This window comes from Tyto alba, unplaced genomic scaffold, assembly GCF_018691265.1.
Source record: "Tyto alba isolate M040663 unplaced genomic scaffold, T.alba_DEE_v4.0 Super-Scaffold_41, whole genome shotgun sequence".
Taxonomy (NCBI): domain Eukaryota; kingdom Metazoa; phylum Chordata; class Aves; order Strigiformes; family Tytonidae; genus Tyto; species Tyto alba.
The window spans coordinates 1,013,650-1,038,927 of NW_024881317.1; the positions used below are offsets into that span (position 1 = coordinate 1,013,650).

The 25,278-nt window shown below is 56.5% G+C and overlaps 1 protein-coding gene across 1 annotated transcript in view; it reads right to left on the reverse strand.

Moving 5' to 3' along the window:
• Nucleotides 1-25,278, reverse strand: part of ADAMTS7 (ADAM metallopeptidase with thrombospondin type 1 motif 7) — a 51,609-nt gene that overhangs the window by 24,774 nt on the left and 1,557 nt on the right. Inside the window, exons 3-15 of the mRNA XM_042804294.1 lie at nt 21,474-21,645; nt 18,699-18,895; nt 17,360-17,443; nt 16,597-16,721; nt 15,438-15,587; nt 14,563-14,706; nt 10,393-10,537; nt 10,124-10,216; nt 9,095-9,240; nt 6,566-6,735; nt 6,202-6,335; nt 3,378-3,498; nt 2,575-2,819 (exon numbers count right to left, since the gene is read on the reverse strand). Of these exons, the coding sequence (XP_042660228.1) occupies nt 2,575-2,819; nt 3,378-3,498; nt 6,202-6,335; nt 6,566-6,735; nt 9,095-9,240; nt 10,124-10,216; nt 10,393-10,537; nt 14,563-14,706; nt 15,438-15,587; nt 16,597-16,721; nt 17,360-17,443; nt 18,699-18,895; nt 21,474-21,645 (1,926 nt within the window). The remainder of the gene's footprint in view (nt 1-2,574; nt 2,820-3,377; nt 3,499-6,201; nt 6,336-6,565; nt 6,736-9,094; nt 9,241-10,123; nt 10,217-10,392; nt 10,538-14,562; nt 14,707-15,437; nt 15,588-16,596; nt 16,722-17,359; nt 17,444-18,698; nt 18,896-21,473; nt 21,646-25,278) is intronic.

Sequence of the window (25,278 nt, forward strand, 5' to 3'; positions counted from 1 at the left end):
CGAGGACCCAAATCCCCCTTCCACGTGTCGCAGGGAGCGTCGTGCTCCGGCAACCACCTTGGCAAAGCACGGCAGCACATCTCAGCTCCAGATGCCGGTGCTGGTCCCTGTTTGCACCTCCAACTGGTCGCCGACGTGCCCCGGGTGGCACCAAGCGAGGGGCTCGACCGCCTCGGGGCTGCAGCCTGCCCAGCCCCGTGCCCCACAGCTTGGGGGGGCTCCCACCCCGTGGGACACCCCGCTCGGAGGGGCTGTGCCAAACGGGAGGGAGCTGCCCGGCAGCAAACGCCGGCGGTGGCTGATGGCCTGAAGGAAATTCCCCAAGTGCTCCCCGCTTGAAACGGGCTCCCGCGGCTCTCAACGCGCACGAAGCGGCGCCTGACGTTGACACAAATCCTGCCCAAAGCGCCAGCGCTCGGCAAAGGCTGGGAGTTTAACCTTGTTTTTCTTAGCCTAAGTGATCCCATTATTGCCAAAGCTTTGTTGTTCTTGGAGCTCTGGCAGGAGCAAAGGCGTCTTTCCAAAACCTCTTCGTGAATATTGAAACGTTTTTGTCAAAAGGTTTTAATCAGGTTACGAATCCCAGCAAATGACTTGGGGGTGCTGAGCAGGCCAGCGTTCCCGTTAACAGCAGCACTTGGTGGCAGATGAGCCCGGGACCCCGCTCACGTTTCACCCCGAGCCCCTGCTGAAAGAAACGCAAAAGGCGAAGCCTTTGGCTGCTCCAGGGCGAGCCTCCGCGCCGGGGGCCGATGCTCGGGAAGCGTGCACTGGGCTGAGCTGTGTTTGCTGGGGCTGGGGGGGCTGATGTACCTCCGTGGCGGTCACCACCTCTGCGACACACTTTGCACCACGAGGAATTTCAGCCCGGTGCCGGCTGTGGGACGATTCCCACCGGCTTCTCCGCGGGAAAGCTTGGCTTCACGGACCCCGCGTTAACTGGGGGATCCCCCCACTCCTGACCATCCTGGTGGCCGTTCCCGGGGGGGGGGGGGGGGTGAGAATTGCAGAGACAGGGACAGCCGCAGCAGCGAGCAGCCCCCCTGAGAGACCCCTGCCCGGCGGGGATGACCCCCGAGCCCCCCACACCACGCTGCCATCCCACCGCCCGTTCTAACCCCTGCAAAGCTGCACAAAGCTCACCGAAACGCAAAGCCACGCCGACAAGTCACCCCCCGCCCCGGGCAAAGCCTTTTCCGTGGAAACAAGGTGAAAAGTAACAAAGAGTGGGATCGGTTTGCAAAATAAGGCAACTTCCAGATAAGCGCGAGAGCTGCAGCGGAGGAGGGGATTAGCGACGGTCAGGTTGGGCTCGTATCAGAAGTGTTTGCAGGATGTGTGAATTTGAGAAGGGGGTTCCTGGGGAGCGGGGGCGGCGGCCGGGGGCTCGGGGCAGGAGCGGTCCCTGGGCAGCCACGCGAGCTCGGGGAAGCAGCTCTGTGCTCCCCTTGTTGGGGCAAAGACGGAGACTCTCCTGCCGACCCGGAGGTAAAAGGAGCATCAGGGTGAGCAGGGCACGTGGAAATAAATCACCCCTGAAGTTCATTATCTGCCAGGTGTAAGTCTGGCGCCCCACTGCCCGCTCTGCACGAGCTGTCTGCTGGAGGCAATGCCTGTCGGGAGCAGGAGACGGGCACACGGTCTCCTCCTGCTCACGACTCTGCTATCCTGGAAATACACTGCTGCAGTGCAGTTTTCTTTTTAATTTTGTTTTGGTTTTGGACCATGTGGTTAATTGTAACGTCTCCTGCCCAGACCCAGGCGGGCAGAGTGGCGGGTCCTGGGTGCCCTCCCCTGCCCTGGGAGCTGTGCCTGACACCAGGCAGCATCACTCCCCGACAGGGCTCACCTCCTCAAAGCCTTGGGGGGGCTGATGAACAATAACCACTTATGCTGGGAAGGGAAGTAGTTTTATGGAAATTCCCGCATGCAAAAAAAAAAAAAAAAAAAAAGTAAAACTTGAAATGTCTAGCTGTTTGGAAAAGGATTGCAAATGATCCTTTTGGATTTTTACCTCCTACCTCAAGGGCTTTTGCGAGGAAGCGGGGCCTGACCTGGGCAGCATCACCCGGGTTGGGACCACAGAGCAGGACCCCACGGGCCGAGCTCCTCGCCACGGCGCCGGCGGGAGCGTGGCACTGCCGAGGGGTGCCGGTGGGCCCCCCTCTGCCACCGCGACGGCTCCCCGGCTGCTCCAGCCCCGCCAGAAGCACCGCGGGCTCTTCCCCTCCTCCCGATAAGATATGGGAAAGGCCTCAGGAAACGGGCTCCTTCTCCTCGCGCTCTCTCTGCTGTGTAAATATTTTGAGGAATGCTGCAAAGGGGATGTGGCTCAGCTGGAAGCGGCGTGGGCTGGAAACACGCTCCTCGGGCCAGCAGTGCGTGCTCGGCTGCTCCCGGCGTTGGCTCCCAGAAAAACGTGACCCCGTCCCTCGCACAGCTGTGGAGTGCTGTGACAGAACCCGGCAGCTCAGCCCCGCACGGGGAGGCAGGATCCAGTGGCTCTGTCCCCCCTCACCCCCCACCTCCCCCCCGCCATACACCCCCCCACCACCAGCAGATCCCAGACTGTACCTGGATCCACACCGGCTCCACAGTGGGCCCTGGGGAGGTGAGGTTCTCCCAGTTCCCCGTCCTCTTGTAGGTGAAGGTGGTCCCCGCCACCCTGTAGTCCCCGTTCCACTGGATGGTCCAGCCGCCGTTCAGGAAATACTTCTCCGGGTCCTCGCTCCGCAGCGCCAGAAAATTCCCAGCTTCTGCGACTTCTTCAATCCGGATCTCCCGGGCTCCCACGGGGATAATCCCAATATCGACGTAACCTGGGAATGGAACCGAGCATTGGTCTTGGGGGAGTCAAAGGTGTGGGAGAGATGATCTGCACCCTTGGGTGGGTGCTAGAGTCCCTAGGGTGGGTGCTAGCGTCCCTCGGGTGCCAGCATGCCGATCCTTACCCCTCTGCAAGGCACCAGTGGGCACCAAAGCCCACCTTGCACCGAGCCCAGCTGCGTTCCCAGCTGGGAGAGCCCGTGGCAGAGCGAGACATTTCCCACACCGGCGCTGGCAAGGCGTTTACCGCACTTTCAACATGCCCTTGTCAACCCACAAAATCCCCTTAAACCTCTCCAAACTGGCTCCAGCGTGCCCAGATTTGTCTGCAGGCCTTTAGACACAAAGAGCAGGAAGCAGGTATTTTTTTTTCCGAGGAGCGAGAAGGGGAAAGGCAACGCCACATCTCCCTGTGCTGCCGCTCGGGTCTTACCCCATGAAAATGCCTGAGTCTGGATTAAAAACCACACTGCAAACGAGCGGCAGCAGCGAGCCCGGCTCCGGGCGGAACAGGCACCTGGTGATTTGGGGACGGAGCTGAGCACCCTTACCCAGCCCCTCGCTGTCCTCGAAGGTCTTCTTGACGGTGTGGCAGGTAGAGCCATCCCCATGGCAGACGCCGCACCGGTCCTCCACCGCGTTGGAGTCGATCTCGTAGTCGCAGCCCACATTCTGCAAGGCAGCCCCGTCAGCCACCCGCGACCCCACACTGTGCCATCGGCCAAAGCAAAACCCAACCCAACCGCCGGGCGTCAGGAGCGCTGAGGTAAGCTTGAGCCACCAAAAACAGGGGAAAAAAACCCAGGAAACCAGCACTGGAACTGCAAGTCGAGAGCTGACTTCTGCTGAGGCACCGATGCCCTCACGGAGCCCAGCGGCACCAGTGCTCCCAGGGTACCCGGTAGGAAAAGCAGAGCTGGATACCCAGTGTCAGTCCGACACGTGTGTGATGAGACCTACGGAGCTTAACTGGGCTGGGAAACGACCCTGAATATGTCGCTGCAAAGTGGGGATGCCTGGGGATGGATGGGGGGATGGATGGAGGGATGGATGGGTGGGTGGAGGGATGGATGGAGGGATGGATGGAGGGATGGATGGATGGAGAGATGGATGGAGGGATGGGTGGAGGGATGTAGGGAGGGATGGATGGAGGGATGGATGGAGGGATGGAGGGACGGATGGATGGAGGGAGGGATGGATGGAGGGAGGGATGGTTGGATGGAGGGACGGATGGATGGAGGGAGGGATGGATGGAGGGAGGGATGGACAGAGGGAGGGATGGACAGAGGGAGGGATGGATGGAGGGATGGATGGGTGGGTGGAGGGATGGATGGAGGGATGGATGGATGGATGGATGGAGGGAGGGATGGATGGATGGATGGAGGGAGGGATGGATGGATGGAGGGAGGGAGGGATGGATGGAGGGAGGGATGGATGGAGGGAGGGATGGACAGAGGGAGGGATGGAGGGAGGGAGGGATGGAGGGATGGATGGATGGATGGCTGGAAGGAAGCAACACCAGTCCAGCCAGGACACGGGCTCCCGGGCACTACAAGCAGCAGACCGCAGCCAAAGCCCCTTGGCCTTGGTCCTAAATGGTGGGAAATGAGGAACGTGGGTGGGAGAGAGGGGCGAGTCTTTTTGCAGGATGGGCAGCGATACAACCACGTTGGCTGCAGTATGAGTTTCTCTAACATATCCTCACGGCCCTGCTGTCCTGCATACACAGTGAGGATCATGATCCACATCTCATTTGGACCTTTTCCTACCCAAGTCCCCCCGCAGCAGAGCCTGTTGGCACATGTTATGTGCTGAACCAAGCTGGGAAAGCCCCTTGGTCCTTGGCCCTGCTAGTCCTGCTTCAAAACACTTCCTGAAAACGTTTTTTTTTACATTCTGCTGAAACTCTCTAGAACTCTGTAGAAACTCTCTACATCTCCTGCAGAGGCTTATTTTTCTAAAAAGCCTTTCAGAGACCATCTTTAACTAACAGTACAGCAACCTGACCGTATCCCCCCTCTGCGTGTCAGTCCCTGGTGACACACAGCCGTGAGCTTTGCAGCAGCGCGGCTTCGATACGTCCCGGGGTGGGAATCTGCCCTGCCAGCACCATGGCAGCTCAGATTGCCCCCCATTCCCTAACTTAACAGAAATTCAGTGTCCTACATGTGTGTTTATTTCTAAACCTCAGGGCTGCTTCCCTAGGGAAAGGGAAGCTGTGAACGAAAGGACCATCGTGGCATGAGCAAAGGCAGCTGGCGGACCCAGGGCAAAGCCTCCCAGTCACACCAGCATCTCCCAGATGATTCACAGCTGTGCCTTCCTCACCACATTCCCGTGCCTTCCTCACCACATTCCCGTGCCTTCCTCACCACATTCCCGTGCCTTCCTCACCACATTCCCGTGCCTTCCTCACCACATTCCCGTGCCTTCCTCACCACATTCCTGTGCCTTCCTCACCAGATTCCCGTGCCTTCCTCACCAGATTCCCGTGCCTTCCTCACCACATTCTCGTGCCTTCCTCACCACATTCCCGTGCCTTCCTCACCACATTCCCGTGCCTTCCTCACCAGATTCCCGTGCCTTCCTCACCAGATTCTCGTGCCTTCCTCACCACATTCCCGTGCCTTCCTCACCAGATTCTCGTGCCTTCCTCACCACATTCCCGTGCCTTCCTCACCAGATTCTCGTGCCTTCCTCACCACATTCTCGTGCCTTCCTCACCAGATTCTCGTGCCTTCCTCACCAGATTCTCGTGCCTTCCTCATCAGATTCTCGTGCCTTCCTCACCACATTCCCGTGCCTTCCTCACCACATTCCCGTGCCTTCCTCACCACATTCCTGTGCCTCCCACACTGGGAGATGCCCTGCCCGGCCGGCAGCCAGAGCGACGCTGCTGCACATCGCAACACGTTTGAAGGGAGCTTCCAAGGAAGAAAAATAACATCCCAGAAGGAAGGACAAATCCCAATGCTGGGAGAGGCTGCCAAGACAGGGGAGGCACCTCCATCGCCGCAGGTCGGACCCGTGGCCGCCAGCACCGGCTGCACTCGGGGTGCAGGGCTGGGCTGGGCACCCTCTCTACACCCCCTTTCCTATCCCTGACCTTGTTTTTGAGTGAAACTTTTACCTCCTTCTTTTCCTTGGGTTTGTGCTCTATTTCCCCAAGGCCAGCCCAGGCCAGACACCTCACAGAAATAATGAAAGCTTTCTGGGTGGCGACGGGCAAAACGAGTAAGCTCAGCCGGTCGGCGCCTGCGCGAGCGGGGACGCTGTTCACCTTAGGGCTGGGGGTCACGGCGCCCGCCTGCGTGTCCCGGAGCACGGGGGGGGTCCTGGGGCTCCCTCCCCAGGGGGGCCCGGCGCCGGACCCACCTTGCAGATGCCGTTGATGCACATGTCGCGGCTGGCGTTCATCTCGTAGCACGGCGTCCCGTCGATGACGGCGTCCCGCAGCTTTTCTGCAAAGTATTCGTCCTCCGGCCGGCAGTGCAGCTCGCAGGGGTTAACTGGGGAACCCAACAGGCAGAAACTAAACCCGAGCAGCTGGGGGGCCACGTAACCATCTCCGAAAACATAAATTAACCCTGCAAGCCCAGCCAGAATTTAAAATAGGGCATAAACACGCTGCAAGGCAAATCTCACAGACAAGAACAGCAAAATCAAGCCGTTGGCAAGACTGCGTTTCGGGTTTTTTATTCAGGCAGTAACCCAGCAGCGGGCTTTGCCCTCGACTCACTGTTGTTGGGCACCGGTGTCCACCTGTAGAGTTTCCCTTTGTAGAGCATGGGGTTGAACTGGCTGCACTGGACCTGGCGGAAGGAGGGCTTGTCGGGGGGACATGGCCTCACGTTGCAAATCCGGAACCGCTTCCGCTCCCCCAGGCAGTACCTGCCCCCGTACTTCGGCCTGTCCGCGGGAGGGAAAAGGGAAAATCAGAGAACCGTGGAAGGGTTTGGGGTGGGAAGGGACCTCAAAGCCCCCCCAGTGGCACCCCCTGCCCCGGGCAGGGCCCCCTTCCCCCAGCCCAGGGGGCTCCCAGCCCCGTCCAACCTGGCCTTGAACCCTTCCAGGGAGGGGGCACCCACAGCTGCTCTGGGCACCCTGGGCCAGCGCCTCCCCCCCCGCACAGGGAACAATTTCTGCCTTAGATCTCACCTAAATCTCCCCTCTCTCAGTTTTAAACCATTACCCCTGTCCTATCAAATAAGGACCTACCACACACAAGGGGAAACTCCCTTTTTATTCCCAGCTAAGGGAGGGGGGTTTTGTACCTGCCGCGGAGGTTTGAATCTCACGAGGTTGGGTCAAGCCTGAACCCACCTGAAGTCAACAGGGAGCTCTCCCAGTTCTAACCCACACATCGCTCTGCTGCCGTGCTCGTGGAAGGAAGCTGGCTGTGAACCCAACATCCACCCCAGAAGGATCCCCGCTCCGCAGAGCAAGCTTTTGCAACGCGGGGAAACTGCAGCCCACATCCTTCTTCGACAAGTCCCTCCCGAGCCAGCCCCCTGCCGCTGCTGCCGGGCTGTGCTACAGGGCGAGACCGTGGACCAAAGGCAGCTTTTGCTGAGTGACGGCTCCCAAGCCAGATCAGCTACATCTTGGGTCTTGTCCCTCTTGACAGCTTCCCCTAAATGTTGGAAATACGGCCAATTTTATAGGTCTAGTGTACAATGCTATAAAAGCAGCTATCAAAGTCAGGTAACACCGGCACCGGTTCATGTCCAAAGTCCCCCTTCTCCTGCAGCCGGGCACCTTTCCCCAGGGGGTAAAACATCCCCATCACCAGGCTGGGTGCCAGGGTGCCAGTGGTCCCATGGGCCAGCTCAGCCCGGGGCCCGTCCCGCGGCTGCTGGGGAGGAGCTGCTCTCCATTCCACCCGGGATGCGCTTCCTCTACCGCCCGAGGGAACAGCAAAGCTGCTGCTGGACTTTCTAAGGTAAGAAGGGACTCTAAAAGCAACGACAGCTTTTTCTCAGATGCTGACAGACTCTCAGAACGTTGCTACTGTCTCCTGACGCTCGCCTTTTCCTTTGGTCACAGCACTCCTCATGGACCACGTCCCCATGACCTCATGAAAATTACTTTTCCCCTGATTAGTTAAGTCTGGGCACACTTTGCTGAAGAGAGTAAAGTTAATTATTATTTTAGGGTTGTGTTTACATACCCTTCCCTGAGGAAATGCCTGCGGGAGGAGGACTGCCCAGCACTCACATTTGTTCACTCCATCCAAAAGGCAAAGCTGAAGATTTACCTACAGTGGCCAAAGCAAACAGCTGCCCGGGGAAATTCTGCTGCTTTTCCAGTGTTTGCTCTCCTGCCTGCCCGCAGCTGTGTTTAAAACACTCCATAAACTACAATTGCACTTCTGCCACAAAACTCATGTCAAACACAAACCCAGCTCTTGACCTGGGACGGAGATTACACAGCGCTTCTTTAAACAGCTCAACAGCATGTGCTAAAAACAACGTGCCCAAGGAAAAGGCTGGGCAGAAACCACACCTGGGCTCATTAGCCAGCCTGCTCCCACAGCTTTCAGAGCTCCTCAAGCCATTGAAAACCGACTGCCACTGGGACAGGGCTCACAAAGCCCTTTTCTCTCCTCGTTCCAGGGTGTGCTGACACCTGGGCGACCCGAGGCTCTGCCTGAATCCAATACAACAGCGACCGGGTGACAAAGGGGACATCTGGGGAGCAGATGGCTCGGTCCCGAAATCACAGGATGGACAATGCTGCTCCTCCGTCAGTGCCCGGACCCTTCCAGGCGAGAGGAGGCAGCCTCCAGCCGGGCACAGGCCAGAAACTGCTCATGGAAAGCGATGGGGTGATCAGCTGGATTTTTCAAAAGGACTCTGCATCGGGCTCAAAGGTGACCTGCTTTTCTTTTCTATCATTAAAGGACAGCAAACGCGCTTTACATCTACGAGCGTGGGGGCTTTGCTCTGTGTTTGAGCCGTATTGCAACCGCTCTGCCTGCACCGAGTGGGAGAGATTGATCTGTGGAAGGAGACAGAGCAAACTCTAGAGGCTCCTGCTGCCTGGCTGGCTGGATAACCCCGGGGAAACGAATCCCCCCCGGGTGCTTCAGAAGCACGTTGTTCAGACCGGCCACTGCGTAACGGCGCGGTTCTGCCGCGCAATGCGGAGAGGGACAGGACCGCGCTGGCCGGACGATGCTCCCTGGCTTCACGGGGTGATAAGGGAGCGTTGGGCTCCTCTCCTAAATGGGATCAAGCTCCGGGGGGGGGAGCGAGCGCTGGCTTACGTGGGGCTGCTGCACTGCCTCTCCGCGCTCTGCACGCCCGCGCCGCAGCTGCGCGAGCAGGAGGCCCACGAGCTCCAGGAGCCCCAGCCCCCGTCGATGGCGTCGGGACGGTAGCCCACGGGCACACACTCGCCGTTGAAGCACCACTGCAAAGGGACGGGCCAGAAGAAGAGAAAACAAGGTTTAAGGATGCAGGAGTGGGTGTCGAGTCAGAGAGCTCGGCGGCGGGGAGCACTGAAGCCCAGCACCCCGTGAAAGCTCCGGCTTTGCTCGCACGGAGGTGCCTGGGGGGCTCGCTGGGCTCTGCCAGAGCCCAGCACACCTCTAAGCAATGGGAAATTCAGAGACGTCGGGCTGTTTGAGGATTTGTCTGAGGCAACATAGCCAAACCTCCACAGAGACCCCTCAGCGAGGGGATCCATAGCCTGCTCTCAGCCCAGAGGGAAGAGCCAGCGCGCCACGGCCACGGCCAAAGGCACGGCAGGAGGTTTCGCAGGGAGCAACGGCTAAGCACAAGGTCATCCCCGGTGCTCTGGGGCCAGGGCTTTGGGAGGGGGCACTCAACCTAACGAGGAGAGACATCTACTTTTTATAACTACAGTTTTATGCTACGTCGGGCAGGAAAACCCAGCAATGTGTGACAGCTCTGTCCCACGGTACGGGAGCCAGTGTCACCCACGCAAGGGTGATCGGAGCTGGCTGTGGGAGAGCTGGTCCCCTCCACAACCCATGCTGCTGTGGGTGCTGCCAGACACCCCCCCCTCCCAGTACCTCAGAGCTCCCAGAGCCAAGCACCCACCACTGCAGCAGCTGGAGAGCAGGACAAGCCTTGTGCTCTCCTGATAAACTGCGGGTTTCACCTTCTTAAGGCATTTTCAGCTTTGCAGGAGGCAGTCCCTCCCCGGCAGCAGCGGGGCTTTGGGCAGAGCCAGGGCAGGGAGGTGGGCCCGTGTGCCCGAGGCTCCAAAATTCCTCTGCAGGCAGGACAAGGGGGTCTCTGCAGCCGCGGAGGGGTCGGCTCCCCATTACCTTGTTCTCCCCGCACGCCGTGCCGTCGACGGCGGCGTCCAGCTTGGAGTGGCACGTGTTCCCCACCGTGCACCACAGCGTGTTGCAGACGCTCTGCAGAAAAACACGGTTGCGCAGGACACGGTTACTGCACCGGCCGACCCATCGGCACGGGTTAAACTCGCAGGGAGAGCATCGCCCCGTGCAGAGCCCCCCGCCCCCAGAGAGCCCCTCAGAGCCGCACCAGCCCGTGTTATGTTTGGGGGGGCGGGTGTGACACCCGGGCTTACATCCATGTCGTCGCAGAAGGTGGAGTAGGCGCCGTACTGCAGCCGGCACTGGTGGCCCACGTCGTAGAGGACGCCCGGGGGTACCAAGGGGTAGTCCAGCACCTCCCGGGCAGGGGGGTCATCCAGGCACAGCCCCCAACCCCGGCTGAAAGAGAGAGGTCAGAGCAGCATCACCATCAGCCCGGCACACCTGTACAACGCTCCAAAAGAACTGAACAGCTCATCCGTGGCCCACCACGATGAGAAGCAACGCGCATTCCTAGCTGATACGGCCCTGGCTCTCCGAGGAAACCTGGAGCCGCTCCAGCACGTGGACGGGCACGTGGGGGTACCTGCTTTTTGGGGTGCGTGCCTGCTCCCAGACCGATCGCCCCACGGCCCCTGGGCACGGTGGGTTATCAGGAAGGCAAAGGGGCAAAGGCGGCAGCAGCTTCTCCGCGCAGCTGTGGGGCCAGTGCCTTGCACGCTCCCCTTTTCCCCCTGAGATGCCCCCGTCCCCCCCCGACAGAAAGCCAGAAATGCCATTTTCCCTGGGAATAACCCCCTGGGTTTTTGCTTTGTGAACGGGCCATCAGCTCAGTCCTCAGCCAGCACCCCGCTTTCGCCATTCAAGACAAACATTTCATTGCCAAGAAACAGATGCTGTCCCCGCGCTTGTACACCACGCTGACCCCAGAAACATCCCCGTGGACGCCGCAACCCGTGTGTCAGTGCCTTGCTAATAGAAATGAAGTCGGCTGTCAGCAGCAAAACGCACTCACCCTCGTGTTTGCCGCTACAAACGGGGCTCAAACTGTGCTGGATGGGACATCTTTAGAAAAGGGATAGTAAAAGCCAGCCGTGCAGGAGGGCGGTGGGGGGCAGCCAGGCTGAGGGAGCCACGAGGGCCCTTCCTGGCCGCCTCGCTCTGCTCCGAGCGCTTTCGCTACGATGCTTCACACACACACACGAGAAATTGTCACTAGTTTAGCTTTCAGCGTTGATTTAAACAAACTTGTTTCCAGCAAGGCAAAGTCTCCGGCGAGGGTTTCTCAGCAGATTAGATTACTTCGGCTTGTTGTGATTGGGAACGGGTCTAAATTAACTTGAAACAAGATTCCTTTTTAACCCAAACCAGCAACGCAGAAACAAGGGCCAGCAGCACGGGAGAGCTCCTGCTTTGGGGTGCTGGCAGTGCCGTGGGGCACCCCCTCCTCCCGCTCCCATCCCACCCCAGTGAGGTCCACACCGGCCACCCGCAAACGGCTCGCTTGGCTGGAGACAGCCCCTTAAAATACCATCTATCTATATTCTTAGAAGCAGCTTCCCTATTGGAAAAATCAGTAAGCTGGCTGCTTTCAGCAGCCCAGGGGCTCGAAGCTCTCTGTTCCCCAGCCCAGCAGGAGCATCTCACCTCTCCCAGCCCGGCGGGGAGGGAAGGATCGCTGCGGGCAACGCAGGGCTGAGCTGGGCTCAAGTAAGCTTGGATTAGGCAGCTGGACACAGTATGATGGGGCAGCCTCTTTCAGGCACAGAGAGGTCATTGCACTGCACCTCCAGAGGTATTTTCTTTACCTGCTGGTGGAAAACACTTAAAAAGAGTATTTTCTCTGAAAATAAGAAGAATGATATCTTTACTGGGGAAAGTCCAGGCTTAAGCACTGGGCTCCTGCATAAGCTACATGCATGATACTGGTGCTCTTCTGGACTAGCTCACCAATTGCCTATTCAGGTACCAGCACATGGGACCCCACACGTCACCCCAAAACCACCCCCCAACCCTCCCTGCCCTCTGATCTGCTCGAGGCACTTTGTCTTGCCCCAGCTTAGGGGAGAGGTCCCTGTCCCAGTCCTGCGGGTGATTTAGATTTGCTGTCAGCTTTCCAGTGTTATGTTCAAAATCTATTTCTTCATTAAATGTTTTACAATCGTCCAAATATTTCACAGTCATCCAAATATTTTACAATCGTCTCTTCAATTGGCCAACACACATTACCGAGCCAGCAAAAATTGGCACGAGTTTCCCTCTGGCTTTGCAGGGATATGCAATAAACCACATGCCGCAGTAAAAATGCACAGGGGTCTGCGCTGCCTCTGCTTAGTTCAGGCTGTTCGTTAACGAGCTGGATGATGGAGTAGATGGTATGATGATTAAAACCCCCTATGTGAGCAGGCTGGGAGGATCCGCAGACACATCCGAGAGCAGGATTAAAATTCCAAAAGCTCTTGGAGAACTGGAAGAAGGATCCCAAAAAATCCAGGATGGAATTCAATACAAACAAAAGCAAAGCTTGGAGCTTGGGAAGAATCAGCTGCACAAAGAGGGGATCAGGCAGAACTAGCAGAGGAGCGAGGTGGCAGGGGAAGAGCAGAGCTGGAAGGAGCCCGTGGGAGGATGGCAGAAGACTTCTATCACTGCGCAAAGAGGCTGGAAAACTGGTTGCCCTGACCGAGAGAAAAGAGGAGACGAGACAACCTGGAGCTCTGCAGGGACGAAGGGAGGCTGCTCCCTGCCGTGGCGTGCTCGTGGGTGATACCGGCCCCTGTTTTACAAGGGTATTGCACCAGCTGGGCTGGGAAAGAGCTCACGTCACGGCGAGGGGTGGGGAGCAAAGGGCCTTAACAGCATCTTCCAGCTCTTCCGAGGGGCAGAGGGGAAAATGCCCAACTGGGAAGCGCTGGCCTGGCCGGGGGCTGACGAGGCGCCCGGCTCCAGAGCGGTCCCTCCGCCGCAGGAGCATCCCTGCCCGCCTGGCACCAGCCCCCCTCATTAGCCTGAACGAGGGATGCTCATTCCTGGGGGGACACCACCACCGCCACAGCAGGGAGGGGACCCCTGCCATCACCCCTGGGTGGCCGAGCAGACCCCGACCTGCAGCCTGGCCAAGGGGGTCACCCAGCCCCGGCAGCCCCCCAGGGACTGACCTGCAGCACCGGGGCGGTGCTGCTGTCGATGACAGGAATAATTTTCAGGCACTTAAACATTCGGCAGTGCTTGTAAAATAATAATCTTTCGTAAAATAATAATCTTTCGTAAAATAATAATTGTCATCTGAGAGTGCTTTGGTTTTGTTTTGGTTTTTGGTTTTTTTTGTTTTTTTTTTTTTTTCTCCAAAGGCAAGGTCTGTTCCAAGCACATCCAGCAACCTCAGGTCAGCAGGGTCTCATTTTCTGGCTCGCTCCTTCCCGTTCTCCTGCCAACATCATTTTACAACGCACTCGTGTCTGTGCTGGCAACAGGTCCCTCCCTCACTGGGGGGATGTCGCAGCCGGTGAAAGTCGCCTGCCGGGCTCTGCTCCGCTCTGAAGGAAGAGCTGCCCCTTCTGGGGGGAGCAGAGAGACCAACACCCAACTGGAGAAACATCCAGCTGCCCTGTTTCTTCCCCGTCCCAGCTCACAGCAGCCCAAGGTCATTGCAAGCAGGAAATTCTTAATCCCAAAGTGAAGGTTAAAAGCAAAGGGCCAAGAACACTGCAGATATGAAGAAGCTCCGTTCCACCAAAAGCCGTAAATCCACAATAATTCACCCTGCGTGGGGGCCAAGCCCACGCGTTCCCGGCTGGGATTTGGGAGCAGGAGCTCAGCCCCAGGCAGCCTCCCCACCATGTAACCGCCGGTCCCTTGCCCCCTTCTCCCCGTCGCCGCTCCTTATCGATGCTCTCGCTGTTTTCTAACCTTCCCGTAGCAAGGAAGGAAAACATTCCTCCAGTGCAAGCCACTGGCTGACAAGCGTAAATCTCTGGGCTGTGTTCCTAGGAACTTAATAACAACAGGCTGAAAAATCAGCCACAGGGCGCTAAAAATAAATAAACCCACGGAAGAATTTGGCTCGGTCTCGCTCCCTCACGTGACGCCTCCAGCCTGCAGGCAAACTCCATCTGCCCCGTGCAGAGCGCCGACGAAAACTGCGCGGAGCATCGCAGGAAAACCACTCCGGCTTCACGGGTGGAAGCCACCAGCCCCTGTGCCAGCGCCCCAACGCTCGTGCTGCTGCTGCGTTCAAACCCCCCGTCCTTCACAGCAAGGACTGAGGCAACGGGGGGTGTGTGTGTGAGATAAAAGCATCCCCCCGTGCCCCGGGGCTGATTTCTGAGTGCGACCGGCTGGGCCAGACCCCGGCTGCAGACCCAAGCCCCCCAGCCACCCCCCAGCACCCCGTGAGCGAGGAGGAAGAGGAAGGGAGGACTTACTCGAGGAATCGTGTGATGTACTCGCGGCTGCAGCGGGACCAGGTGAGTGGGGACGTGTCATACAGGAGCTGTGGAGACATGATGAAAGGTCTTTTCCCAACTGGCTCACAGTCATTGCTGCTTCCATCATGCTGAATCCCAAAACTGTGTAAGAGCACAGCCCCACAAAGGAGAGGTGAGCCGCACGCCGCCACAACCGCGCAGCCTCTCTGCTTCCCCAGAACACCACCACGCCACGCCAGACACCGCAGACGGTCCCAGCTCCGCGGGGCCGCCGTCATTAACAGGCGCCGGGGGAGCTGCCTGGGGGGGACACTTTAGTGACAGCAGGGACACTGCCCCGAACTTTGTCCCACGCTTCTGTCTCAGATTTCTTACTGAAAAACTCACCCAAGAAAAAAATAACGAGACTATCGAACAACATCGAGTTAATTAAATTTACTGGGTAAGCGTTTTTACCGTACAGGGATATCTCTTATGAGCTATAATGTTCAGGCAACCTTGTCAAAATTTAATTGAAGTTTGGGCAAGCAAAATTATGTCGCCGATTCTGTATGCGAACCCTATTTTAAAACTTCTTAATGGGCAACCCTCTCCTCCAAAACCTTCGGCATCAGCAACACAGGGTAACGTACAAAGGCAGTTTGTCCAGGCTGAGTGGGATTAATGTGGTTTTCACTGAACCTGGGACAACCAAAAACTTAACGCTGAGATGCAATTCCCAAGGGTAAGTCCTCGCGGGGGCAGAGGAAGGTTGGCACCAGTGAGGAGCCGCTCAGCGATCTTCTCCCAACTTCCACCCGTGCCTTCTCAAGCCCTGACCGAGCAGCGCGGAGCACAGAGGTCAGAGGAGAGGAGGAAGAAGCCGGTGGTACCTGTGTCCGAGCTCGTGGGCCACGGTGAAGGCCAGGGGCAGCCCCGTGTCCTCGTTGATGTTGCAGCTCCTGTGGGGCTGGCACATCCCCGCCACGTGGGACAGACCCAGGGTCTCGCAGGGTCTGTTCATCGCCGCGCAGATGTCCTTCCTTGGGCGACGGAGACAACGAACACACAGACAGAGCAAAGAGAGGGGTTTGAAAGCGGCAGGACCCGCCGCGAGGCGCGGGAAGGAGCACGGGACGTGTCCCAGCCCGCGGAGGAAGACACGCAGACACTGGCCAAACAGAAGTGAGAAAGGAGACGTCCAACGTCTTTCCGCAACGGAAAGATTTACAACCTTTCCTTTCCCCTTTACTCTCCCAATATCCCCAGCTTATTATTAAGCCTGATTAATGGGAACTGCTAGCCAGCCTGGCTATGTTTATTCCATTGTATAAATAAAGCTGATGCTGGGAATAATTAAGCAATTACTACACTGCTTGGGGAAGCACAGCCCAGGGATGCTGTGGTCCAGGGCAGAGGAGCTCCAGCCACCCAGGAAGAGCAACTCCATTGAAGTACATGGCCTTAAGTGCCTTATTTCTGCTACAAAGCAAACTTCCTAAAGAAGATAAAACTGTTGTGGGTTGTGAATCATCACACAAACCAGCACGACACAGCCAAATCACTGCAGCCTGAAATCATCAAACTGCAAGGTATATAAACTTGGCCAGAGGCATGAATTCCTGGCAGCTTCATGGGAGGTCAGGGGCCTTCTCAGAGGCTCCTCTGCCAATCCCAGCATTAGCCTCCGAGGGAAAAAGGAGAGTTAAGCCCTGTGTACATCTCCTGGGAGGATCCAGCCATTCTGGAGCTTGGCAATAGGGCCATGGGGAAAACCTGGTTTGGAAGCCTCAGCTAGTCAACTGGGAGCTATCTCCAGGTCTAAACCTGAGATCTGAGACCAGTTCCAGCCATGGGGGCCAGGTTATCTTCAGATTTCATGTTACATATCTTATGGGCAGGTGTCCAGGCAGGGCTCGGGCATGGAGAGGGAGATTTCAAGAGCTCTCCCCGAGATATTCCTCCGGCTGCCCCCCTGCCTGCAGCCAGCAGACGTGTTTCTAGCTGCCAGCGTAGCATCTACAGCATAAAATCAGCACGTGAGCACAATACCTTGTGAGCAGGACTGCAACGTCGTGATGCAGGGGATGGGAATCTCCTTTAACGTTGATGCTCTTCTGCCACTTGCAAAAGCTTTTCAAGGTGTTGTCTGCGTGGTGGGAGATTTTCAGATCCTCCTGCCAACATAATTAAAAGTCTGCTATCGTATTGCTGCTGCATCTGTTTGGTTTTGGGGATGCAGTGGGGAGGGGTCTGATCTCAGACGCATCAGAGTGGAATTGGGAATAACTGCCATCCAGATGGAATCGCTCCATATTTATAGGTTGTAGGCTGGGTGGGAATACAGTTCTTTTCTGCTTTCTTTTCATCCGTGATTCAACCAAAACATTAAATCATCCAGTAGTGAGGGTTAAGAAACACTGCGGGAAAATATCCCGCCCTGGCTGATGGGGGTGGACACAGCTGGGGAGCCCGTCTGAGCGGCGTCAGGCTCCCCGAGAGGCACCGCTGCAGCTGGGAGCACAAACAACCCCCGGCCGGCTCGCAGCCCGCCGCTACCAGCAGCAATGCTGAGTTATCATCAGTTATTACAGGATTCGGGCCCCGCAGCTCCTCTGGCCGTGCCGTCCCCTGGCCAGGCAGCCCGTGCAGGAGACAAGGACCCAAGGCACGGGCGCCTGCGTTTATCTGACGCAAATTCATCCAGGCCATGAAGACAGCACAAGGGAGCTCAGGGCTTTCAAGGCCAGCGCCCGGCGTACCCCCCAGCCTGGCTGCCAGAACCCGGGAGTGAGTCACTGTGTTTTCTTTTTACCTCTTCTTTTTCCAGCAGGATGAGTCGCACTATCGCAATGTTGATGGGGTTCCCAATGCTGGCGTGGTGGAACAGACCCGCCACCTGCAACACGCAAAAGCCAAGGAAATAAAGCCCGACGGAAAGGCCTTGCCCTGGGACACCGGTGCTGGTAAAGTACATCTGCAGGGGAACATCAGCCCCAGGGGAAGCTACTGAACGTTGTTGACAACATCTCGGGGAATTCCCCAAAATGAGAGACAAGACCAGATGCAGACCTGGACTAAAGCGTTCGGCGGGCGATGATATCCATTTAAAATTGATATCATCCCTGTAGCACATGAAACTCAACCAGAAAAGCCCGGGGGGAACACCTTTGCTTTCACTCCTGGTAGATGTGTTTAACATCCCAAGGAAGCCTGCGCTCTCTGGGTGCCTTCACCCGCCCCCAGAAACCCAGGGATGTTACTGCGAGGTCCTCTGCCCAACCCCACCTTCTCTTCTGGCCATCGACCAAAGCCCTCTTCTGAAACGCAAATAGGTGCTTCCACAGCAGCAGAAGAGAGAACAGACCGAGCCAACCCACGCTGACTTATCTGCTTGGTTTATGGCACCAGCAAACCCCACCCAGATTCCCAGTGGAGACTGCCACAGGCTGGTGCTCCTTCCCTTAACTGTCCCCAGCGGCACTTTCCCAGGAAAAGCCCTTCAGGTCTCTCCTGCCAACCAGGTCCCAGCACTGGCTCCGACGGCAGCTGCCCCGGCGCGCTCCCTCTGCGAGCACGGCCAGCCCCAGGCTCAAGGGAGCCTGCGCCCAAAGCTCCCAGGTCCCTGCGGATCAATCCTCCTGCGAGGAGGTTTCCCGATCACGCCGAGGGCGGTGGGTGGCCCTCGTGCAGGTTTTGGGGGGGGGTGGGTTTTCAGCTTCGGCCGCGTCCCCAAGCTGCCCGCACGCCTGCCCGGGGAGAGCCCTGGGCAGCACCCACCACCCCCCTTCCCTGGAGCACCTCTGCCCGTGGGGCACCTCCCTGGGAGGCCACGTTATCCATCCCCACGGAGGGAAGGAGGAGGGAACAGCCCCCGAGCCCCACGGGGGAAGGTGAAACCGCTGCAGGCTGAGCTGCTCCCGCCTGCACGGAGGTTTTGGGCTCGGGCTTGCTGACACCGACCCGTCCTCCCACGGCAGACAGAGCACGGAGCAATGCAGAAACGCCAGCGGGCGGGTGGGAACAGCCTGTCTGGGGAGAGGGTTGCTGAGGTCCCACCAGGGACGGGTCCGGGGAAGCCCGGTGGGCTTTACGTCCCAACGCCACGGCCCCAGGGACCCGGCAGCTCTGCCGTTGGGAGGACCAGGACTCACCATGTTCATCACGGTCAGCACGTACTTCTCGATGTTCTCGCTCCCGTGGTATTCTATCATCTTGGTGTCTGCCACCACCAGCGTTTCCACCCACTTCTCCTTGCTGATGGAGCGCTGCTTTATTCTCCGCTTCCTGTGCTGCTTCTGTTCCCATCTTTCCCGCCGCTTCTCAGACCTCTCCAGGCTACCCTGAGATTCTGAAGGATTAAAGAGGGGAAAAAAAGACTTTTATTATTTTCGTAAAATGTCTGCAACTTTGGTAAAATATCATCAAGACTTAGTTGGTTTTCTATTTTGGTGTTGAGGAAGGTCCACTCTTAGACTCATAACCTATGTGTATTTTGCTGTGCTGTATGTTCCAAAAAATCACTGGGGGTTGAAGACTCTGACCTCAGTCTGTTGCACAGTGGCATTAGCATGATAGGAAAAAAAAAAAAATAAATAAAGCATTTGAAGTCATTTCTTTGACTGGAACAGGGTTTGCAACATTCCCCCAGGAACACAGAGCCTCCCAGAGCAGAGCGCTTAGGGTTTGTATTGACATCTGAATTTATAGGCAACCCTGCAGAGATGCTTGAACACGTACCACTGAGAAATAACCCCGGTGGCTCAACATTTCTGCTTATCATCATCACAGATCTGTATTTTGCAGGGAGAGGCAGTTCCCCAACACCACAGACTCTGCTCCCCCAAAGCTGGACTGATGTCTTGAGCCAAATCCCGAAGTTCATCAGCATCCTGGGCAAGATGGAGCCGTTGCAGGACTGCACAGAGATTTCCTCGGGCACATGGAGACTGAACTCTGCTCCTTCCCAGGAGAAACAACGGGAACATTCATCGGGCTGAAGCGAGACAGGAGGCGGAGGAGAGCTCGGATGCTCCTCATGCACACCAGCAACTGGGAATTCTCATGCGGAGACTTTTCCTGTGACGCTGCTCCAAGATCAAGGTCAGGGTCAGCCCCAAGCTGGGGAAAGGCTTTACAAACCACATCCCACACAGTGGGAATTGCTTTTATGACCAGTTTCTAAAGGCTCAGCCTTACTTTCTTAACAATGGACTTTTACATTTTATGGACTATACTGTACGTTAGCTGTGAAAGAGCGTTTTATCCCCCAGCCTGAAAAATCCCAACTATCTGGATAATTTGACGAATTGCTAATACCACAGTGACAGTTTAATCGCAATAGCTTCCTTGGAGCTTATTTCCATTGTGCCCTTTGCTGCTAAGCTCCCAGCGGGGATGTGAGGGTACTGCCGAGAGGAGGGGTGCAGGGGGCTCCCGGGACCCCAGGGCGGGCTCGCGCGGCATTTTCCCCCTGAGATCCCTCCCAAGCACTCGCCCAGCTGTACACACAGGCTGTACCATGCACTGCCAGAAGCTAAAGAACACCAAACAGCCTAACCCCATCTGGCTGCATGGCGTCTCACAAAGAAAACGGGCAGTGCGTCAGCACAGAATGAAAGGCTTGCAGGAACCAAAATCCCACGGGCTTTTGGTTTCCTCGCCAGGGCACAGGCATCACAGCCACTCTGCTAGCCCAGACTGCAGCGGAGATCCACGTGCCTTACCCACGGGCCATGCCACACCCAGTGGAATTAATTCACAGTGAATCGACTTCAAAGTTTAGAAGGAGCCATTAGGAGTATTACCATAGATTAAATAAGTTAGATTAACAGAAGAATGCCTGAAGATAACCTGATTATAGGAAAAAAAAAAAAAAAAACAAAAAACCAAAGCCAACAAAACACAACAGTTTCCAAAAGCAGAGAGCTCCGGGAAATATTCAAAACATGATGCACTGCCTGGAAGATGCAGCTTCACCGATGCAGACGAGGAGTAAAGTGCCTGTGAACTGCTGGGGATGCCCTGAATTCCTCATTACTTGAAATCTGGGGTTTGGAAGTTTATCCAACCCATCTGCTCTAGACAGAGGAGAAGGAACCGGCATGTACTCTCTGCCCTGCAGCACAGAGACTCCTGGGGCAGCGACCGGGTTTCGCTCCGAAAAGTCCAATGCCCTGGCAGGCCAGAAACTGATGTTTGCAAGGAAATGAAAATAAATACTCAGTCTCCACATCACGAGAGGCTTGCAGCAGGGCCGGGAGGAAAAGATGAGAGCGAGAGGCCTGAGGTTCAACACGCATCGAGTTGCGTATGTGAGAAACATAAGCAACTAGAGGAAAATTGGCAGGATTAAAAAAACAAAAAACAAAAAACAAAAAACCAACCCTGTGCTCTGCAGTGATTCCCGTGACTCGTGGGCTTCAGGCATTAACGCCACAAACCTGCCGGCGGGCGCTCCGCCAGCGAGCAATCCTGCCTTGCAATTGGAACGAGCCTTCCTGCGATAAAACCCCTCGTGGGAATCGGCTGCTGTGGCCCAGTGAGCGGCTCCAGGCATCGCACCCCCCCCCCCCCAACCCCAAAACCCACCCTGCAGCAGGACACTGCACAGCCCCCCGTCCGTCCCCCTCCCTCAGGTTTTTTGGTCCGAGGGTTTTCTTTCTCGCCAGCCTAGGCGGCAAGAGGGACCTCCAGCCCAACTTGCAAAACTCAGACTAGGAGCAATCGCTGCTGCTGCTGGATGCTGGGAGCTTGAGATGGGAGCAAACACCAGGGTTTAAGACTTAACGAGTTTAACGAGTCTGCAGAGGCAATGCAGGGGGCCAAGGCTTGGACCTGCTGCTTTTATCTCTCTACAATACGCTTCGTACGAATCACGGGACCCAGCTGCTCCCAGCTCATTGCAAGAACACAAAAGGGGACAATACCTTGCACACCACAGGTTTCTCGTGGAGCTGGTGGCCTCCCGCCTTGCTCTGCCCCGTGCTCGGGTGCCTGGCGCTTGTATATCCTGTGGGGCTGCGCCGCTCCATCCTCCCGAGAGCTGGTGGATACTGGTTCGATGAAATAGTCCTCGTTCATGAGCTGAAACACGCCTTTCTGGCAGGGAGAGACAAAGTTGTCACCGTGGAGCCATCTGCATCTAGCACAGGCTCACGCTGAAGAACCTGGGAACGGGAGAGGGTTTGCAAGATTTTCCAGGAAGAAACAGGTCTTCTCTAAAGAAACTGGGCTTATGGATACTTTGAGCTCTAAACTGCCAGCATGGAGCGATCATTAAGAAAGCAAAAAGCCAAAGAGATCCCCTCACAAAGTGCAGACGGGTGGTGAACCCAACGGGTGTCTGACAGTGAGGGGCTCAGGGGCTGCAGGGGTGCTGAGCCAGAGAGACGCCTTCTCCAGAGAGCCAGGGCACACCAGGAACAGGCGCACATCCCACCTCGGAGTGTGCTCACACCACCTCCCTCCAACCTGCCTGGAGGGGCTCTGGGGAGTCCGGGCGGGCGAAGGGCAGCTCTGCTCGTGGTGCAGCACCAGTTTTTGGAGGAAGCGTTGCCCAGACAGAGGCGTTTTCCTAAGGACATCCTCGTAAGACCCAGCCAAATGCTTCTGGCCCCTTGCACTGCCTAAGCACCACCGCCGTGAGCCATCGGGCCACAGACCTCCCCGGGCAAAGACCAGAAAAGCTCCAGGGGAGAGGAACCTGCAGGAGCACTTGATCACGGCAGGAGCTCCAATCAAGGGATGTCAGTCCCAGGACAAGGAGCACGGCCCCTCCACGCAACAACGGCGTCTCCCCTTCAGCGGGAAGTGGCACCCTAAAACTTTCTTTGCTGGATGACGGCCCCTCTGACCTGGCCCAGCTGCAGCACATCATTACCGACCCCCCCCCAGGATGCCCCAGCCTCCACGCTGCAGCTCAGGAACAAATTGCTGCACGAGCAGCTTCACCCCAAGGAGGGGAGCTCCTGCGGGACCCCGCAGCGTCACTCGGCGCACCAGGGTGCTGCTGCGAGGAGCCTTTTGTAAATGTATTTTCTGCCATAAGAACAAGGGTGTCTGGAGCGGGCTGGGGTGTCCTACGCTTACTCAGGAGCCCCTTCATGCTCAGCTTTGCTTACCAGGCTGTTGCTCCGAAACGTGTATTAGTTTCACACGCCAGGACAGGGCAGGGACAAAGATGATCAAAACATGCCTCTACAACTCTTTCCAACATTTCCAAGCTACGACGGGACTGAGCCTACCAGCGATGCTTTCTCACCACTCATGTGGTGCCGGGGAAAGCAGCTTCCTCCCTAATGAACTCCTTGAAAATGTCAAATAACAAGGAGGAAACACCACGGGGATGGGGAAGGAAGGGAAGGAGGCCACAGATACGGTTCCTTCTCCATTTTTTGGTGCAGGTTATTCTGAGCCAGGACAGGAACAGAGGTCACTGCCCCAGCTGAAACCTGCCCAGGGGCCGCGTTTCGTCACCGGTTGGTTGTGCGGTAGCACTAAGTGGCATTTGCTGCCCGTGAGAAGGTCGGGTTCTCCCTGTTTAAAACACACCTGGTTAAATTTTCTGCACCTTGCATGTCCCAGTCCATCCCAGTAAGCAGTGCCAGCATCCCTAACCCCTGCCTCCCTCACGCTCGCTCATCACGGTCTGTAACGAGAGTAAGAAATTGCCCTGGAGAAGGTGCACTGGCAAAACTACCCAAGCGAGAGCAGAACCCAGCTCCTATGACTGCATTTTATTTTAAAACCATTGACAGGAGGCTTTGAAAGTCTTACAGCAGTGTTGTAAGCACGGTGAAGTCTGGTCGTGGGAACAGGGCTTGCAGAGGCTGGCCAAGGGTGTTAAGGTACAGCCACTGTGCATTACGCCAGTAAGTAAGGCTGGAGCAGGGGCTGCACCAGTGATGGTTACTGGGAACGCGGCCCTTCAAGGAGCTGATGTGATTTGGTTTGACATGTGAGGCTGCCACGAGCTGGAATTTTGGGACAGCCCATCCCTGCTTTACAACTGGAAACGGCAGAGAGCTTTCAGCGCGGCAACGCTGGGCTTGAAATACACGGTACCACCAGCACACTACATGTATAAATGCAGTGTATATAGCTCTGTGCTTTCTCACCCCAGTAGTACGGTCCTTGTTTACACCCTGTAATACTGACCCTGCCTTCAAGTAGCATGTGAGTAATTCCCTGTAATGAAGCGGTAGCTCAGAACACACTTTACTTTCCGTAATAATTATGAGACACGCAGCACATTGCTAAGTGCAGTTTTCCATGGCTTAGCATCTGTCCGACAAAAAGCCATGGGTATAAGACTGAGGAGAGAAGGTTTAAAGCAACTTCAGGCTGAGTTTTGCTCCCCACTCGTGGTTTATGGGCTGCAGACCCTCTCGCAACCTTGTGCTAACGCCTTTTGTGAGCTAACAATTTTTTCTGCTTCTTAAAAAATAATATTAATCCATAACATTCACATGGTACCACTCATTTTCAACCCACTTTACATACCTTGATGGGGTTTGCCAAACATCCCTATGAAATGAGTGTTTTCAGGTGACACATGTGGATGGCAAATTATTTAACGAGTAACTCCTGCCTGTGCTTAATTCACAAAGAGAAGTTTAATTCTCTCCACCTGAATATATTTCAATATATTCAGGTGAATATATATTTTGCCAAACATCCCTATGAAATGAGTGTTTTCAGGTGACACGTGTGGATGGCAAATTATTTAACGAGTAACTCCTGCCTGTGCTTAATTCACAAAGAGAAGTTTAATTCTCTCCACCTGAATATATTTCAAACGACCTGGATGAACACGCTTTGGTCCATTCACTATTAGCAGCTTAGTTTTGCCCGACCCACACTGCAAGACCGGGTTTCTAAGTCTGATGGCAGCTTTGCAGCTCGCTGGCAGGAGGAGGCCACGCGAACATTCCCAGAACCACCATCCAGTACTGGGGCTGCCCACGTGCAAACAGACATTCACGGCACCGCTCGTGACACTTTCTACTTCTGTGTACGCTGCAGCCACGAGCGTTTTTCTCACGCAAGCATTCACGGAAAAACGAACCAAAAGGTTTGTAGGTTCCTCCTAGGTGCACCAGTCTATTTTTTACGCGAATGATGAGCCTGATGATTTTCTGCAGCCTTCACCCCGCTGGAGATAGGGGCGCTGCGTGAAGCGCAGGGTACCAAACCCCCTCAGCTGCTGTTAAATTTAGCAGAAAAGAGCAACCGACACCTTCCAAGCTGTGCCCAGCTCCTGTCCTGCCCCGCCAGCAGCCACGGGCAGGGAAAGTCCGAGCTCTCTTCTTGCAGCTTCTGGTGAGGGAGAGGCAGCAGCGCTGCTCCCCGCCATCAGCCCTGCTCTCCCCGAAACCTTGCACCCCCCGATTAAGCACAGGGATGTGGAGTTATTGGCCCCCCCAAACCCAGGGACGCCGGGCACGGGGAGTGCGGGTGCTCCCTCCCAAAGGAGAACCCCCCCCCCCCATCCACTCACTATCTTTGGGGAGCCCCAGCACCTCTGTCAACCCCCTGCCCCTGCTCAGGAGCGGGGGGGGGGGGGGGTCTGCGCATCATGGGAGCTACCAAATTATACAGTAACACTTCTGCAAACCCCTAAGATGTTTTAAACCCTGCAGGGACCGGGGGGGCCTGAGCCAGGCGGCTGCGAGCTCACGTAGAGACGGGCATTTACGCTGCAGCCCTGAACTCTCCTCGCTGAGATCTGAC